General features: G+C 36.6%; 2 protein-coding genes across 2 annotated transcripts; both read left to right on the top strand.

Annotated features, from left to right (window-relative positions):
• Positions 1-685: 685 nt before the first annotated feature.
• On the top strand, positions 686-1,647 carry LOC131408743 (olfactory receptor 51B2-like). Its single transcript, XM_058545786.1, has one exon. The coding sequence runs from the start codon at positions 712-714 to the stop codon at positions 1,645-1,647; it is 936 nt and encodes a 311-aa protein (XP_058401769.1). The 5' UTR covers positions 686-711.
• An 11,808-nt stretch (positions 1,648-13,455) lies between these two features.
• Positions 13,456-14,545, top strand: LOC131408742 (olfactory receptor 51B4). Its single transcript, XM_058545785.1, has one exon. It carries the CDS (start codon positions 13,610-13,612, stop codon positions 14,543-14,545), a length of 936 nt encoding a protein of 311 aa, XP_058401768.1. The 5' UTR covers positions 13,456-13,609.
• Positions 14,546-16,131: the final 1,586 nt, after the last annotated feature.

Below are 16,131 nucleotides of genomic sequence, written 5' to 3'. Positions count from 1 at the left end.
TATAGCACAGACTTTCATTTGAACAAATGTGTCAAGGCAGATTTGGAATGTCTAATGGGAGAGCCATGGATGGGCTTCAGGAAAACTGTAAACGCTTTTAGACTGAATATGACATCGTCTGCTCTTGTCCATTTTCTTCCCATAGATGGTTTACAGCTTTTGTTAGGATTCCATAAACTACTGACATTCGATTTGAAAACACAACATAGAAAAGCTTTCTAACAAAAAACTGTGTCTCTATTGCAATTGTGAAATATAAAATTAAAATAAAGTTTAAATGTATCAAAAAAACTACAACCTAACAAAAAGGTAGTTTAGCTATGCAATATTATCATTCATTTGTATATACTTATCTTCTTTTTTGTTACCATTATTACTTCAAACATTTTCCTGCATATATATAATAGAGGGATTTGATACTTTAAAAAACAATGTTTTTTTTTAAATTGAGAAAATTTTAACCACTAAGTTAATATTATATATAACTTAGGATAAGACCAAGATTCCTCATCCTTAGTACAGTCTAGAAATCTCTAATGCTATTCTACAAGAAAGTAGTTGCAAAACCATAATTATTATTAATTATCCTAAGTAAAAAGATTGTGATTGAGGCTGCTGTAATATATTTCCATGAGGAGTTGTGCAGACTGAAAAATCTGGATTTCTGGGTTCATAGCTTCCATAAATTTGCTCTCCATCTGTGGACATATCATGTGGTCCAATATTAGTGCTGCTCCCTTTTTGCTGACTGGCTTCCCAGGCCTGGAGGCAGTTCATCACTGGATCTCCATCCCCTTCTTTGCAGTTTACATCTCTGTGCTTCTTGGCAATGGCATTCTCCTCTACCTCATCAAGAATGACCACAATCTCCATGAACCCATGTACTATTTCCTTGCTATGCTAGCAGGCACAGATCTGATGGTGACATTGACCAACATGCCATCTGTAATGGGTGTCTTATGGTTGAATCAGTGGGAGATGAGCCACGGAGCCTGCTTACTGCAAGCTTATTTCATTCACTCTCTTTCCATTGTGGAATCAGGTATCTTGCTTGCCATGGCCTATGACCGTTTCATTGCCATCTGCACCCCTTTAAGGTACAACTCTATCCTTACCAACTATTGGGTGATGAAGGTAGGACTTGGAGTACTGATGAGAGGCTTTTTATCCCTTTTGCCCCCAATTCTGCCACTGTATTGGTTTCCATATTGCCGTTCCCACGTTCTTTCCCATGCCTTTTGCATCCACCAAGATGTCATGAAACTCGCCTGTGCTGATATTACATTTAATCGGATATACCCAGTTTTTCTGGTTGCACTGACTTTCTTCCTAGATGCTCTGATTATCCTCTTCTCTTATATCTTAATCCTTAAGACAGTTGTGGGCATTGCCTCTGGAGAGCAGCGAGCTAGGGCCTTCAACACTTGTGTCTCCCACATTAACTGTGTCTTAGTCTTTTACATCACCGTGATTAGCCTGACTTTCATCCACAGGTTTGGGAAGCATGCACCACATGTGGTCCCTGTTACCATGAGCTATGTCTACTTTCTCTTTCCTCCATTCATGAACCCCATTATATACAGCATCAAGACCAAGCAGATTCAGAAAAGCATCATTTGCCTGTTTTCTGTGCACACTAGGGCTTGAGGCTTTATTTAAGAATCTTCAGAACTCCAGGATTTCTGGATCTGTTGCATAATGGGAAGGGACCTGAGTTTTATACCTAATCTTCCTTTAATCAGAGTTATATAGACTTTAATTATTACTCAAAGTTACAAGCTAAGTTGAGCAGGAATGCAATGAATACATGCATGTACATATATTGCAAGGAATATACAGATATGTATAATCATATAGATGTATATATGAATATACATATAGATATATACCCATATATTCATACATTCATACATATACTCAGATAGATAATAGATTTAGATATGTAGATATGTATGTTTATATATATGTGTATATATATATGTAGAGACAGAGAGAGAGACACACACACTCTAGGAAAGTAGAATTTGGAGATAAAGGATATAGACAAATATTCTAATAAGCAAGGAATATAGGACAATTCAGATTCCATATAGATAACAAGTACATGTAGTATTTCAGAAAAGGTCAAGTTAAATGTCCAGCCTGGGTCAAGTACAGCCTATATAAGGAAAGACGTGCAATTGCAGCTCCATTTTATGGCCACACAAAGATCAACTACAGCATGTGGATTGAGGACCATGGAACTTGACTATATCTCAAAACTACTATATTTCAAAGTAAGATTTATTTTTCAAGTGATAGAATGTCATTTATAAAGCTATAGTAGAGTCTCCCTGAATTCATGAATTTGCCATTAGTTTATTTCATGAATTTATTTGTTTCACTTTATCTAATGTTCTTTCTAAATGCTGAATAGATGAGAAAAACACTAGTGATATATCTGGTAGATAAAATATAGTCTGATATTGTAGTTTTTGTGTATTCAATTTATTTTGTATTGCGAGAAAGCACAAACAATTTTCAGTTTCTTGCAGCTATTTGCAAGTCTCACTTTAGACTTGTCTGATTGTATTTTTTTGGCTAATTTTCATTCTTTTCTAATTGATTAGTAGGAGTCATTGTATATTATCCCTAAAGTTTTATTTGTATTGTAAATATTTTCCAGTTTCATCTTTCTCTTTCTATATACATAATTTAAAAGTTGTACATAAATAACTTTATCATTTACTTTATCTGTTGCAATATTGGGGCCATACTCACAAAGGCCTTCCTGTTTCCAGATTTATTTATATCTTTTCTTGTACTTTTGCATAATTTATTTGCACATATCCTATGTTACAATTACTTTGTGGTTACAGTAGCGTAAGGAATTTAAATCAGTCCTCATATACCTGTTTTCGTGGAAGTAACACTAATATTCAATCGTTTACTTAGTCGATTTTTTTAAGGCACTGGTATGAGACAGGCACTTTGGTAAGCAAAAATTATATAATAGCATCAAATAAACAAAGACATTTCCCTCTTGATTTTTCAAACAATTGGAAAGTCAAAAAACCAAATAAATCCAAATTTGAAATAAATCCTGTGATTAATAACAAAACAGAAAGAAGAAACTGCTCTTTGATACTGCAGGTCCTAAAAGAGGCAACATTCTGGCTTGAGGTAAGGATAAGTTTCCCTGAGAAAGCGTCCCATCTGGTCAGATAGGACAAAAGATTAGAAACTAACTGTGAAAATATGAGTAAGGATATTCTAAGAAGATAGTATGTATGGAGGCCTCCAGAGGGATGGATTGTGGAGCCATCCAGATAGACAGCATGGCTACTTGGAGAGGGTGATGACTTTGAGGAAAAGCTGCAGATGGAAGAGGAGGGCAGATCACAAAGTACCCTGTTGGCCATGGTAAGGGTTTGAGTATCTATCCACAGTCATGGACAGCTACTGAAGGAAGTAACACGATTTCATTGAGGTCTTTAAATCATCACTTCAGTGTTATGCATAAAATGGATTTGAGGGAGCAGGAGACAAACAGAAGAAACAATAGGAGGATGTTGGAGTAGTTTGAGAAAGAGACAATAGTAGTTCAATTTATGAAAGTGGAGATGAAAGGTAATGGATAGATAGCAGATATATCTAGGATCTAAATTTAATAAGATTCACAGGTTCTTACAGGGAAGAAGGGGTTGGGAAGAAGCAAAGACAATGCTAAGTTTCTGTTTTTATGCTATTTTAAGATGGTAGTACCAATAGAAAAGCAATTATTGCTTATGTATTAATTTTATAAATAAGAACAATAGTAGCAAATTAAAAAGTTCTGGGACCCTGCCAATGTGACCAAAGGCTGAAGTTGTGATTTAATAAAGTAACCAAAGGAAATATTCCAGGCTGTAGGACTGGGCTTTTTAAAACAAATCATTAGTGTATTAATTAAATAGCCATTCACTGAAATCATGTTTAGTATGTGGTTCATTTTATCTGATCCTTAAGAGTCCTAGTAACAGGAAGGCATGTGTCAGAATATGCTGAAAGTTTAGATGTGCAGGAGAAAAGAAACACACTAAAGCTGATGGCGCCAAAAGAAGCTCCTATCCAAGGAGAAAGCAGGACAGATCAAGGTTCTTCTTGGGTAGCTTTCACTGGAGCAGAGCCAGTTCTAATTATCAGTCTGAAAAATCCTGCCAGATACAAGATAATACATAAATTATGATATGATGCAATGGGTTAGAAACAGAGGATCTGATACAAATATAAAAATGAAGGTGGAATGGAGAACTAAAACCTGTATTACTCTCTGAGCAAACAACAATAATATATGGGAAAATTAAGTTTTTTCATAATGGCTTACCTAAATTACTATAGATTTAGGGCATATCTTCACAGATGCCCAATCATAGAAACACATAGATCTGAAAAATGTCTACACTCAATTCTTTCCTTTAAGTGAACGTGTTGAATGAATTATCCTTTTCATTTATGAAAGCGAAATCAACAAATCATCTCTAAGATCTGAGACTTTATACTGCTATGCACACGTGTACTTGTGTGTGTGCACACACACATATGAAACAATGATAAATTTTCAATGTTTTATCCTCTAAATAATTTCTGGTCTCAAACTTTCCTTTTGTAACTTTCACAATAAATTTAATGAAGTAGAATGAGTGTACTGCATTATTTTCATTGTCGTTTATACATGGTTTATGTATTATGATATATATCACGAAAAACTTGCCATTTTAACTATTTTTCAGTGTACAATTCCGTGAAATTACATTCACAACGTTGTGCAACCGTCACTGCTATTTCCAAGGTTTTATTATCCCAAACAGAAACTCTGTAACTATTAATCCATAACTCCCCATTCTACCCTCCTCCCAGCCCTTGGTAACCCCTAATCTACTTTAAGCCTCTATGAACTTGCCTACCCTACATGTTTCATGTGAGTGGAATCATACAATATTTGTTCTTTTGTATCTGATTTATTTCATTTAGCATATTTTCAAGGGTTACCATGTTGTAGCATGTATTAGAGCTTCATTCCTGTTATGGCTGAATAATATTCTCTTGAATGTATATATTACATTTTGTTTACCTATTAATCTGTTGATGGGCACTGGATTATTTCTGTGGTTTTTTTTTTGGCTGGCCAGTCTGCTGCCTACCCTATCCCACCCCAAGAGCACTTCCTCCCTAAAGGCCCAGAGGGACAGCCCAGTCCCCAAGAGAGCACACTTGAGTAGCCCATCATCAGGAGGCCCACAGGCCCCTCCGCCGCCCGCTGGCGACAGGACATAAGAGGAGGGGCCCTGCCATCTCCTGGAGGGCAAGCCTCAGAGCTTGCCTGAAGGAGATGACCCAGGGAGACAGGGGTGGGAAGGGTAGGGGGCAACTTTCTTCACCTTACCCCAAAGAGTACTAATCACAACCCAACCAGGCCTCAAGTACGACGAAGCCCGCAGAGGCCCGGGGAGGGTGGGGTGCCAGGGGCGCCACCCAAGCCAGTTAGGAGGGGCAGCCAGGAACCCCCTGGGGAAGGAGAGAGCGGATTTTTTTTTTTCTTTTAGTAAGTAATGCTCTATTTATTACCAGGAGGGCACGGATTTAAATACTAAACAATTTAAAACATTCAAAGTTTTCCATATTCCTTTTTTCAGCAGGAACTGAAGATAATTATGGATGTAAATTAATAAAATTCTATGGAACATTATCATATAAAAGTAGATGATGAAATTAATTTTATTATAAACAAATCTCAATTGGGGAGGGATAATAAAGCTATAAATAAACTGATCTCACAATCAGAAATTGTTCATTCTTATATTGTTTCCAGATTAATTTTCAATTTTTGCCATTTCATGTGTTATCTAAGGTATTTACAATATCTCGGCATATATATTTTTATTATATGATCAATTTACTTTTTTTAATTTATTTTTTATTGAGGTAACATTGGTTTATAACATTATATAAATTTCAGGTGTACATCATTATGGCTATCGTGAATAATGCTGCAATGAACATTGGCATAAAAGTATCAGTTTGAGTACTTGCTTTCAATAATTTTGGATATATACCTAGGAGTGGAACTGCTAGGTCGTACAGTAACTTTACATTTAATTTTTTGAGGAACTTTCAAACTGTTTTCCACAGATCCTGCACCATTTTACATTCCTGCCAGCAGTGTACAGGGTTCCAATTTCGCCATATACTCACCAACAACTGTTTTCTGTTATTTTGATTATAGCCATCCTACTAGGTGTGAAGGGGTACCTCATGGTTTTGATTTGCATTTTCCTAACGACTTTGATCATCTTTTCATGTGCTTATTGGCCATTTGTATACTTTTCTTTTTTTGCTGAGGAAGAGTCACCCTGAGCTAACATCTGTGCCAGTCTTCCTCTATTTTATATGTGGATGGATGCCACAGCATGGCTGACGAGTGGTGTATGTCTGTGCTCGGGAACCAAACTCGCTAACCCATGCTGCTGAAGCGGAGCACGCCAAACTTAACCACTACGCCACAGGGTTGGACCCATGTACTTAATTACTTTTAAACCAAAGTTTCTAGATGTTCTTCTGGAACTCTTTTAGTCTGAGTTTGAGGACTCCTTGAGCCTCTAATTTTCATTTCGTGTTTTCCTAATAAAGTCATAAATTCCTCACAAGCAGATAATTCCATAAAATTATGAGTAAATTATTCATGCCTTCCCTTCAATATGCCCACAATTTACCCAAATATATCTCTCCACCTTCTCCCACTTTGAATATTATACTACCCAAACTGACTCCTTGAAGGAAAAAACTAGACTAGCTTCCTGGAGGGAAGAAGTTTGCATTTCAGATTATTTGAATAAAACTTTTCACTTGACTGGGAATGATGTGGGAGAGCAACATAGAAAAAAGAAACTATAATCATTCCAGAACTGGAAATATAAGACCTCCACATATTGTAGGGACATTTTCAGGGAGTAGGATTAGAACTGATGATTTCTTTGCAAGAAACATTTGCTCTGCCCTCCTCTGTATACAGCTCTATATTGAGCAGATAGGAAAATATGGAGCAGAGTAGAATCCAATTGTTGCAATACTTAAGAAATAGTTTTTGGGGAAAGTTTTCTGTATGGCTGTGTACTAAAACTTTTTCAGACTTATTTAGTTGTGAAACTGAATTATTCCTCCATAATATAAATAAGAAATATAGGGGGAGCACTGTGCCCCAGAGTGCAATGTTCAAGCCTTTAGTGTCAAATGTAAACCAAAAAGCTAAAATCTGGTTTAATATTTATAAGTGTCTTACTAGAAAATTCCCCTCCAGGTTGTTCCCATCTTGATTTGCTGACCGTGGTGAAGGATTCTTATGGTTGAGGAAAGACTATCTTTACAAGTCATATTTGAAGACTAGAAACTGTGAGAAATCTATGACTCCCATGGTTGTCACCAGTTACTGTGATATTGTATCCCACTCTGATAGTTAAATTTTAGGGATAGGTTGCCTCTTTTACAGTATTAAACTTGATGGAAGAAACTCCAGTTAAACTAGTCAAGGCCCTTCATGCTAAAACTCTATTAAGTTCCCTCATGCCAAGTGAGAAAGATTCTAGCTACCTGGCATGGACCAAGTTAAAGTTTATTTGATCACCTGTAACTTATGTCTGAGAGGAATGAGAGATTCAAGCTATAGTGGACTTGCATCATTGGCATGCTTGCTGGGCACATAGTAGGTTGGGAACCTGACAATATTTGAGCATTCCTGAAGAGGTACAAGAGGGCTTCTCACTGTTGGGTAAGCAGAGTTGTTTCCAAGATGGAGGTAGCAGACTGTAAGGAGGTAAATTTATTGGTGAAGTTGTCCCCAAACTTCGGGTTAGAGATTGAGTGCTGAGTTTCAAGTGATACCACTAGTGCTGAAGAAGAACTATTTCAAAATGACTCTTGGAGAATACAATTCCCTAGCAAGGTGTTTAGTTGACACAAAATCTTATTCAGTGGAGATACAAAGTCTGCATGCTCCATATTATCAGCTCTTCAATAGATGATAGATAGATAGATAGATAGATAGATAGATAGATAGATAGATAGGCAGATAGACTTCCCAGATACCTGCCAACAACAGAGGCAGTGGTTAGTCATTCTGCCTTCCATAACCTAGTTGGATCAGAGATGCTATAACTCCTTCTTTCATCATAGTCTCCAGAGGGAAGGTTCCCTTACAAATCCTCAACACACTAAAACATCTTTCAACCTTGTCCCTGGGCCATTAGGCCTAGTTACCCTGCCTATATGTGAGGCTCTACTTAGTGATTTCAATTATGACTTTCTGTATCTACATATATGGTGATGACATAGCTGACATAGAGAGGAAGAAAATAAATTTAATTTGTGGTATAGTATCTTCTGGGTAGAGTACTTTATTGAAACTAAAACTCTCTTCCTGGGTATTAGTCCAACCAGTTAGTAGTGTGGGTAGATTACAGAAATAGGTAGACTTAGTGTATTTAAACATCAGCACAACATTTTTCAAAGCAGTCTTTCAGTTAGGATGAAGAAATATAAATTCTATAACAGGTGGTTGAAAAATCTTACCTTACGCCTCACTAATCAACCAAACCATGCAGAAGGAAAAAAGATCCATAAATCTCGCTTCTTGATCCTATCATGTTATGTATTTCTTTCCATAATATGGTTGATGTAAAAGTTAGGGATACATAAATGATAAACAATAAAGAAAAGGAGAGATCATGATTTGACATGCTTGAGCAAGGGACTGAATCTAAAACTATTAATCTTATTATAAATAAAAGTAACAAATGTACAATTTGACCACAAATCCAACTGCTTGATCGTTCGATTCTGCATTCATTCACTCAACTAATACTCCAACTGTGTGTTAAGCTCTGTGCTATGCACTGAAAATGCAACTCCTTTAAAAATCTTTCAGAAGTTTTAGTTTATTATGTCTAATGTGAATTGACTTGATAATAAAGTTATTAACAATCTACAACCACTTAATTATAATTCTGAAACCAAAAGGTTCTGCAAAATGAATTATGATATGCGTTTATTGGCAAAATCTGACGTGATCTAAATTCGCATTGTGGCAAAATCTGACCTAAACATTGAGAAGATATTTTTTATCCCCTTAAGATAAACAGGTAATAGTTTATAGGGTGTTACAGGGTGTAAGCTGCTGGGAGTGCCATATACAGTGTATAGAATATGCATATTATTCCTTTTTTTAAATCTGAAAGACTGAATTCTGAAATGTGTCTTGAGACGAGGGTTTTGGATACATAGTTTTAGAGCTGCACATTCACAGACTGCTTAAACAGAAGGTGAGCATGTGATCCAGTGGAAGAGATTTTCAGAATGAGACTGATCTGACAACATCTGGATTATTATGTCCAGTTAGGAGTAGGATGATAGGAGATTAATCAGAAGTAAGAATCATTATGTGATAAACAATTAATGTCCTAGTGGATGATCAACAATCAAGAAAGAAGTCTCAAAAGTATTAAATGTAGATGTCTTCATAATATTTAGACATAATATATGAATTGGTTATTTAGACCTTATCAATTGGATCATGGAGATAAGTACTAGGAATAAAAGGTAGATATTTCAAAGAAGTAGATTTATATTTAAATATATATTTATAACACACACATATATATAATATATAGTCAAAAATTGGAATGGATTACTTCATATGGTAGGATTTTCCAATCAATGGAAACAGCAAATCGATGTCTGATCAAATTGTTAGGTGGTGGCTGAAGGATTTGGTAAAGAGTTGGATCGGATGGCGTCTGCAGATGGTTATTCCTAAAAATACTATGGCATGTGAGAATATAATTCATGAATAGTTTTAAAAAAGAGGAATGGAATATTGTTTCCCAAATGCCAACATTTAAGAAGAAAAAGTGACTGATCTTCCCATTCTATGACCCATAGAACACTTGAGAGTGACTTAGGCCGTGCTACATCTGACCTTAGAGACACTGCTTCTCTCAGAGATTCTCCGTCCAGAGAATAAATGGAGGGTCTGAGGACCAACTTCAATGGCCCAGATCTTTGTCAGATGGGAGAAGAAAAGAGGATTATTTGGTATTCCCAAATAGCCTATGTGGAAATGAGCTAGAATGACTCCTTTGGGAGTTGTTTCTTTAACAAATATACCTCTCATCAGGACTCTGAACACATACTGGAGGAAACAACAACAAACCAATCCTCAGATCATCCTCAGGAACCACAAAGAGAGAGCTGTGGCTCACGTAAGGAAACCTAGGGATTCAAATGCAGCAAGGATGTCTAAGAGTAACTTTTCTACATGGCTTATGTAGTTCTTCTGTAAAGGATGAGAAAGCATTTGTCTTGTCTTTTTTATTTTTTTAATGAAATGAAGAATTCAAGAAAGGGGATACCATATGGAAAGGCAAGCTTGGAAGGAGAACTACATTTATATTCAATGGATGTTCATTGAGAACATGAACTTGGGGGCAGATAAGACTGTATTTGAATTGCTATATACCACATATTTGTACCATGGACAAATTAGTTAACTTCTTGAAGGCTCAGTTTTCTCATCCGAAGGATGTAAATAGTGTATTGTTTTTACTTTCTTGTTATTTATTCACTTTCCATTTCACAATCATTAGACATCTATTCCTACTGTTCTATTAAAATTGTGAAGATCACCAAAGACTTATTTGAGAAAAATAATGGATATTTTCCATTTTCATCTTACTTGGCGATTCTTTGACGTTTTTCACTATTAAATTACAACAATATCTACTTCTATAAAATTTCTTTTCCAGCTGCTTTTGTAATTACAGATCATCTTTGCTATCCTCTTATATTTCTGCCCACTTCTTTGTCTATCTCCTTTGAGATCTTCTTTCTATCCTAAAATAGAAGTTTTCCTAGGTTCGCAGCTTTTCTCCCCGTATCTATTTTCTCATCTTAACTTGTACCTAAGGTAAGATTTAAACAATCACTTAATAGCTGAGATCTTTCAGATTGTCGTCTTCAGCCTATGGCTTCCTATTATTCCAATCATCAGTAATTTATTCTAAAGGAGCAGGAATTCTCAGACACTAGGTATGCGTGAAGGGAATGGAATCAAGAGACACTGATTGTATGAGGTGCTTGCAGATTATCCAGAAGTAAGGAGAAGATATTCCCATTTTCTCAACATGATCCTAATGTGCTCTCTTCTCTTTTCAACTTCTTATGTTTTTCTAACTGATTTCTAGAACAGTTACCCAGCCTCTAGTCAGCAGGACAAGTTGAACAAACACTGAATGATGTGTCTATATGACTTGGAAATTATTGAGAAGTCAGCATTAGCTATTTTCAGAGAATCAGCCCAAAGAAGACCTTAGAGAGGGGTGAGAGGATAGTGAATTCCAGTCCTCTCTGCATCTCTGATGGAGCCTCTAGGCTTGCCTGATGCGGATGAGAAATTCCACTGAAGTTACCACTGTCACTAATGTCATACACCACACATTAAGAGACTCCCTAAACCGGGCAGCTATTCCCCCTGGCACATTTGAGAAATGTGAACAGTTCCTGCACTGCCAAATTTACCATAATTAAATGCCAATGTGGCTGCTGCTAGGTACTTCAGATAATGAATAAGGTATTCTTTTAACTGTGGTCAATCAAAAAATATTGATACATTGTAATAACTATTCCCAAAGGGGTTACCACACAGTTTGGGTACCTAAACCCTGCTCAGCTCAAATTCCAAAACTCATTTGAAATCCAATAGTCATAGTTTAGACTTTTACAACACCATATAGTCTAAGCAAGTTTGGATTTTCTCCTACTTCCTTCCTCTGGTCCACTTTCTGGGTAACAGCTGGTCCAAATAGGTCATTTGTCCCGATACCATAAAAAAGTTGTGGCCTTATTCCATTCTCTATCTCTCCATTCTACAATTTTATTAGAAAGGCAATGTTGGAGGGCTAAGGGGATGGAGCAGGTGGGAATTATGATTTATGATAATATACACATCGCTGCTGTGTAGAGGTAGATAAGTGTTGTCAAGGTAGATCAAGTTGGTTGGCAAACTTATCAGTACCCACATCAACAGAGTATCTGCTACTTCATTGCCCAGATTGACTTTTCTGTCATTGACAGTATTCCCCTGAAGTGGTGGTCATTTCCACAGCACATTCACCTTTCCTCCATCTATCTCCCCCCACCATCCACTGCTCACTATTAGAGATAGTACCATGTGCCAAATTCTCAAAGAAAAACATCTATTCTTGTTTTTATAGGTTTTTATGAAATGGAGGTGGTACAAAGATTGCTATCACCACATTCTTCCTGAATTCCTCTTCAGAGATATCAGTAGTGATATTTATAAGAGGAAACAATATTTAAAAAGACCCTGGCCACGTATAGATTCAATTGAATTTGGGAGAAACTAACGTTTCTCTTGTGGTTCTCTTTAATTGCTATTGTCATCAACTTGCCACAAAATTTCTTAGTTGTATGCAAACAAAGCTAACTTGATTTGATAAGAGTGTAATTATACATAAGCTATATTTCAAAGTTCCCCATAAAATCCATTCTTAATTTTCTGGATATTGGTTTTCTAGATTCATAAATATTAGTAGGTCTATATGATTATCTTCACCAGCAATATAGTCATCATCTTTTTCCTTCTAGGAGTCCTTATCTTCTCCCTAGAATGGTCTGTGTGAAGTTTATGCATTCAATCATTAATTTCTGATATTGCTTTTGCCATTCAGAGACTCATGCTTTTGTTTGTTTTTAATCTGTGGCTCAGTATGAGTATTAGTCTCCTGGCTTTTGAGGAGACTTTTGATCTAGGAGTCCCCCTTCCTTAAAATATTTCCAGGAGCTCTCAAATCCTGTCTCTCTTCCTATTTTGAAGCTTGCCTCTCGTGTTGCAGGTCTCACATCTTTTGCAACACAGAAAATTTCCAGAGTCCCAAGTCCACTGAATAGTCACACCTTTCTAAGATGGGTTGACTGACTCTGCCCACTTGTGCTGATTTCTCTAGACTCTCATGTGAGTCATCTCACTCTTCATGGTCTACTTCAAAGGTAAATATTGGTAACTGCATTTCTCAAAAATTTCATGGTCATAGACTCATTTCTATTGATTAATCGTTTTCCTCAGTGATTAATCAGTGAGACAGGTATCTGATTGGTTTCAAGAGAGAAAATCTGAACTGGCCCAAATGGAAAGAAAAACAGCCTACGTGAAACATAATATGAGGAGGAATAAAAGAGTGAAAAGAATGAAATAGAGCCAAAGGAATGATTTTGGGAACTAGGAGTAAGATGTGTCATCGAAACACAAGATGCGTGATAGAGAGAATAAAAGTTGGATACTGACGAGTAAATTATTGAGATTACTAACATGATTAGTTTTAATGTTATTTGTTATTCTAGGCAAAGGCTTTGTGAATACAAACTTACTGTTAAAGCTGAGATAATCCTCAGCTTGTAAGCAAGTTTTGAGGTGAAAAATGGCCTGAAGATGTGCTACAAGAAGATGGAGAGAAGGAAAGAATACTTCATATTTAGAGGTCATAGCCCCTGAAAAAGCTCTTCTCCTCCTGAAAAATCTACCATGTGGTCCAACAACAGTGTTGCTCCTTTCTTGCTGACTGGCTTCCTGGGCTCAGAGGCTATTCACCATTGGATCTCTATTCTCTTCTTTATTGTCTACCTCTCCATCCTTTTTGGCAATAGCACACTTCTCTTCATTATTTGGAATGACCACAGTCTTCACGAGCCCATGTACTACTTCCTGGCTATGCTAGCAGGTACAGACCTTGGAATGACACTAACTACAATGCCCACAGTCCTGAGTGTTCTGTTGCTGCACCAGAGGGAAATTGCCCAGGGTGCCTGTTTCACTCAGTCCTACTTCATTCACTCACTGGCCATTGTGGAATCAGGTGTCTTGTTTGCCATGGCCTATGATCGTTTCATTGCCATCTGCATTCCTCTGAGGTACAACTCCATTCTTACCAATTCCCGGATAATGAAAGTAGGACTAGGGGTACTGATGAGGGGCTTTGTGTCCATTGTACCCCCAATTCTGTCACTCTATTGGTTTCCATATTGCCGTTCCCATGTTCTTTCCCATGCCTTTTGCCTCCACCAAGATGTCATGAAACTCGCCTGTGCTGATATTACATTTAATCGTGTATATCCAGTTATTCTGGTTGCACTGACTTTCTTCCTAGATGCTCTGATTATCCTCTTCTCTTATATCCTAATCCTTAAGACAGTTGTGGGCATTGCCTCTGGAGAGGAACGCGCTAAGGCCCTCAACACTTGTATCTCCCACATTAGCTGTGTCCTAGTCTTTTATATCACCGTGATTGGCCTGACTTTCATCCACAGGCTTGGGAAGCATGCACCACATGTGGTCCATGTTACCATGAGCTATGTCTACTTTCTCTTTCCTCCATTCATGAACCCCATTATATACAGCATTAAGACCAAGCAGATTCAGAGAAGTATCATTTGCCTATTTTGTGTGCACACTAGGGCTTGAGCCTTTGTTTCAGAATCCTCAGAGTTTCAGGATTTTTTGGCTTTTTACATTATTGAAAGAGAACCTTTGTTTTAAACTCAGTCTCTTTTTTAGAGTTAGATAAGATTTTAATTATTATACAAAGCTAGAAGATGACTTGAGTGTATATATATATATTCTAATATTACACGTATTAGAATGTATATTTTACAATAGAATAATTATAATGTTTTGGTATACATATTATAAAAACATATATGTATTCTAATATACATATTAAAATATATATTAGAACGGTATATAGGGAACAGATGAGATGGGACATTCTAGATCCTGTGTATAAAGGAAGAATATGTACTACTTCAGAAAATGACAAGACAAGTGGACTAAAACAGCCTGGTTCAAACACAGTTCATTTGAAGAAAGATGTGCAGTTGGAGTTACATTTTATGTATTATATAAAGGGGAATTAGAATATTTATAATCTTACCATCCTTATGTTTTGAATTGAACTGTATTGGAAATGATGTTGCTCTGTAAGTAAACAAAACTTCGTGAAGAAAAGTAACAAATGTGTAGAAGTCTAGAAAGCTTACTCCTGAAACTTCAGTTTCCTTTAGTAAACCAGTGTATTTTCTTAGTAAAAGGAAACGGATACAGATTGAAAGCCCAACAGCAACCAACCAGTTTCCTATCAGCTAGTCGAAGCCAGATCCCCTGGCGCTCCCTTCCTTCTCCCAATGGCTGCTGAATAATCACATGCTAATTTTTCCTTTTTTCCAGCCTTTTACTTTACTTCTTGATATTTTTCTCCTGAAAAATTGACTATAGATTTAAATATTGCCCCTGTTTCTATCTCTCCTTTCTTGTTTCTCACATAAAAGAACTCAGGGTTCTTTCATTTCATAAAATTTTTCTGCTAATCAAAGCAGAAAACCTGGCAAAAGTAATGTGATGCACTGATAGAATAGTTTCTTCCTTCCACTTTCTTCAAAATCTTTTAAGTCTTCATGCTATTCATTTGGTTGAACCATAGTCTAGTGTCTGTTGTTAATGTTATATGTAATGATAATTAACTTACTCCTCTCTTGTTAGTTCTGTGCTGCTGTATGGAGCTAGTCTAGCAATGGACGTGTAACCTAAAAAGCCGTGCATATTGCTCTTGGAAGACTACTGTTTCTTCTTATTTCTAAGTTGGTTTTTCTAGTTGGGCTTCCTCCCAACATCCTATTGTCTGATTGAAAGCTTATGTACAGAGCCCAGGAAATAATCAGTCCAGTCTAGATTCTCTCTGCTTCACCTAAGAAACTTTCCATACTGATGTCATATCCAGTCAGTGAGCACTCTAAGAATATTCCATCAACTTCAACATGGATGTTAATAGCAATGAAGAGCCAGAGAATCTCCAATGTGAAAAATCCCATTTATAAGATTTACCGTATTATTCAGAAAACTTTGTAAGCAACAGAAATGACAAGTTACAGAAATTGACTCTGGCTCTTCTAAACTAATAGAGAATATTGGAAAAATATTGGAGTGACATTCAGAATTTTTTGCAACATTTCAGGAAATAAAGCATTTCCCACGGAACAAGTAGTAGAAGTCCA

The sequence above is a fragment of the Diceros bicornis genome, chromosome 7, assembly GCF_020826845.1.
Source record: "Diceros bicornis minor isolate mBicDic1 chromosome 7, mDicBic1.mat.cur, whole genome shotgun sequence".
Classification (NCBI taxonomy): domain Eukaryota; kingdom Metazoa; phylum Chordata; class Mammalia; order Perissodactyla; family Rhinocerotidae; genus Diceros; species Diceros bicornis.
Note: the sequence above shows the minus strand (reverse complement) of the source record. Positions and strands in the feature narration are given on the sequence as shown.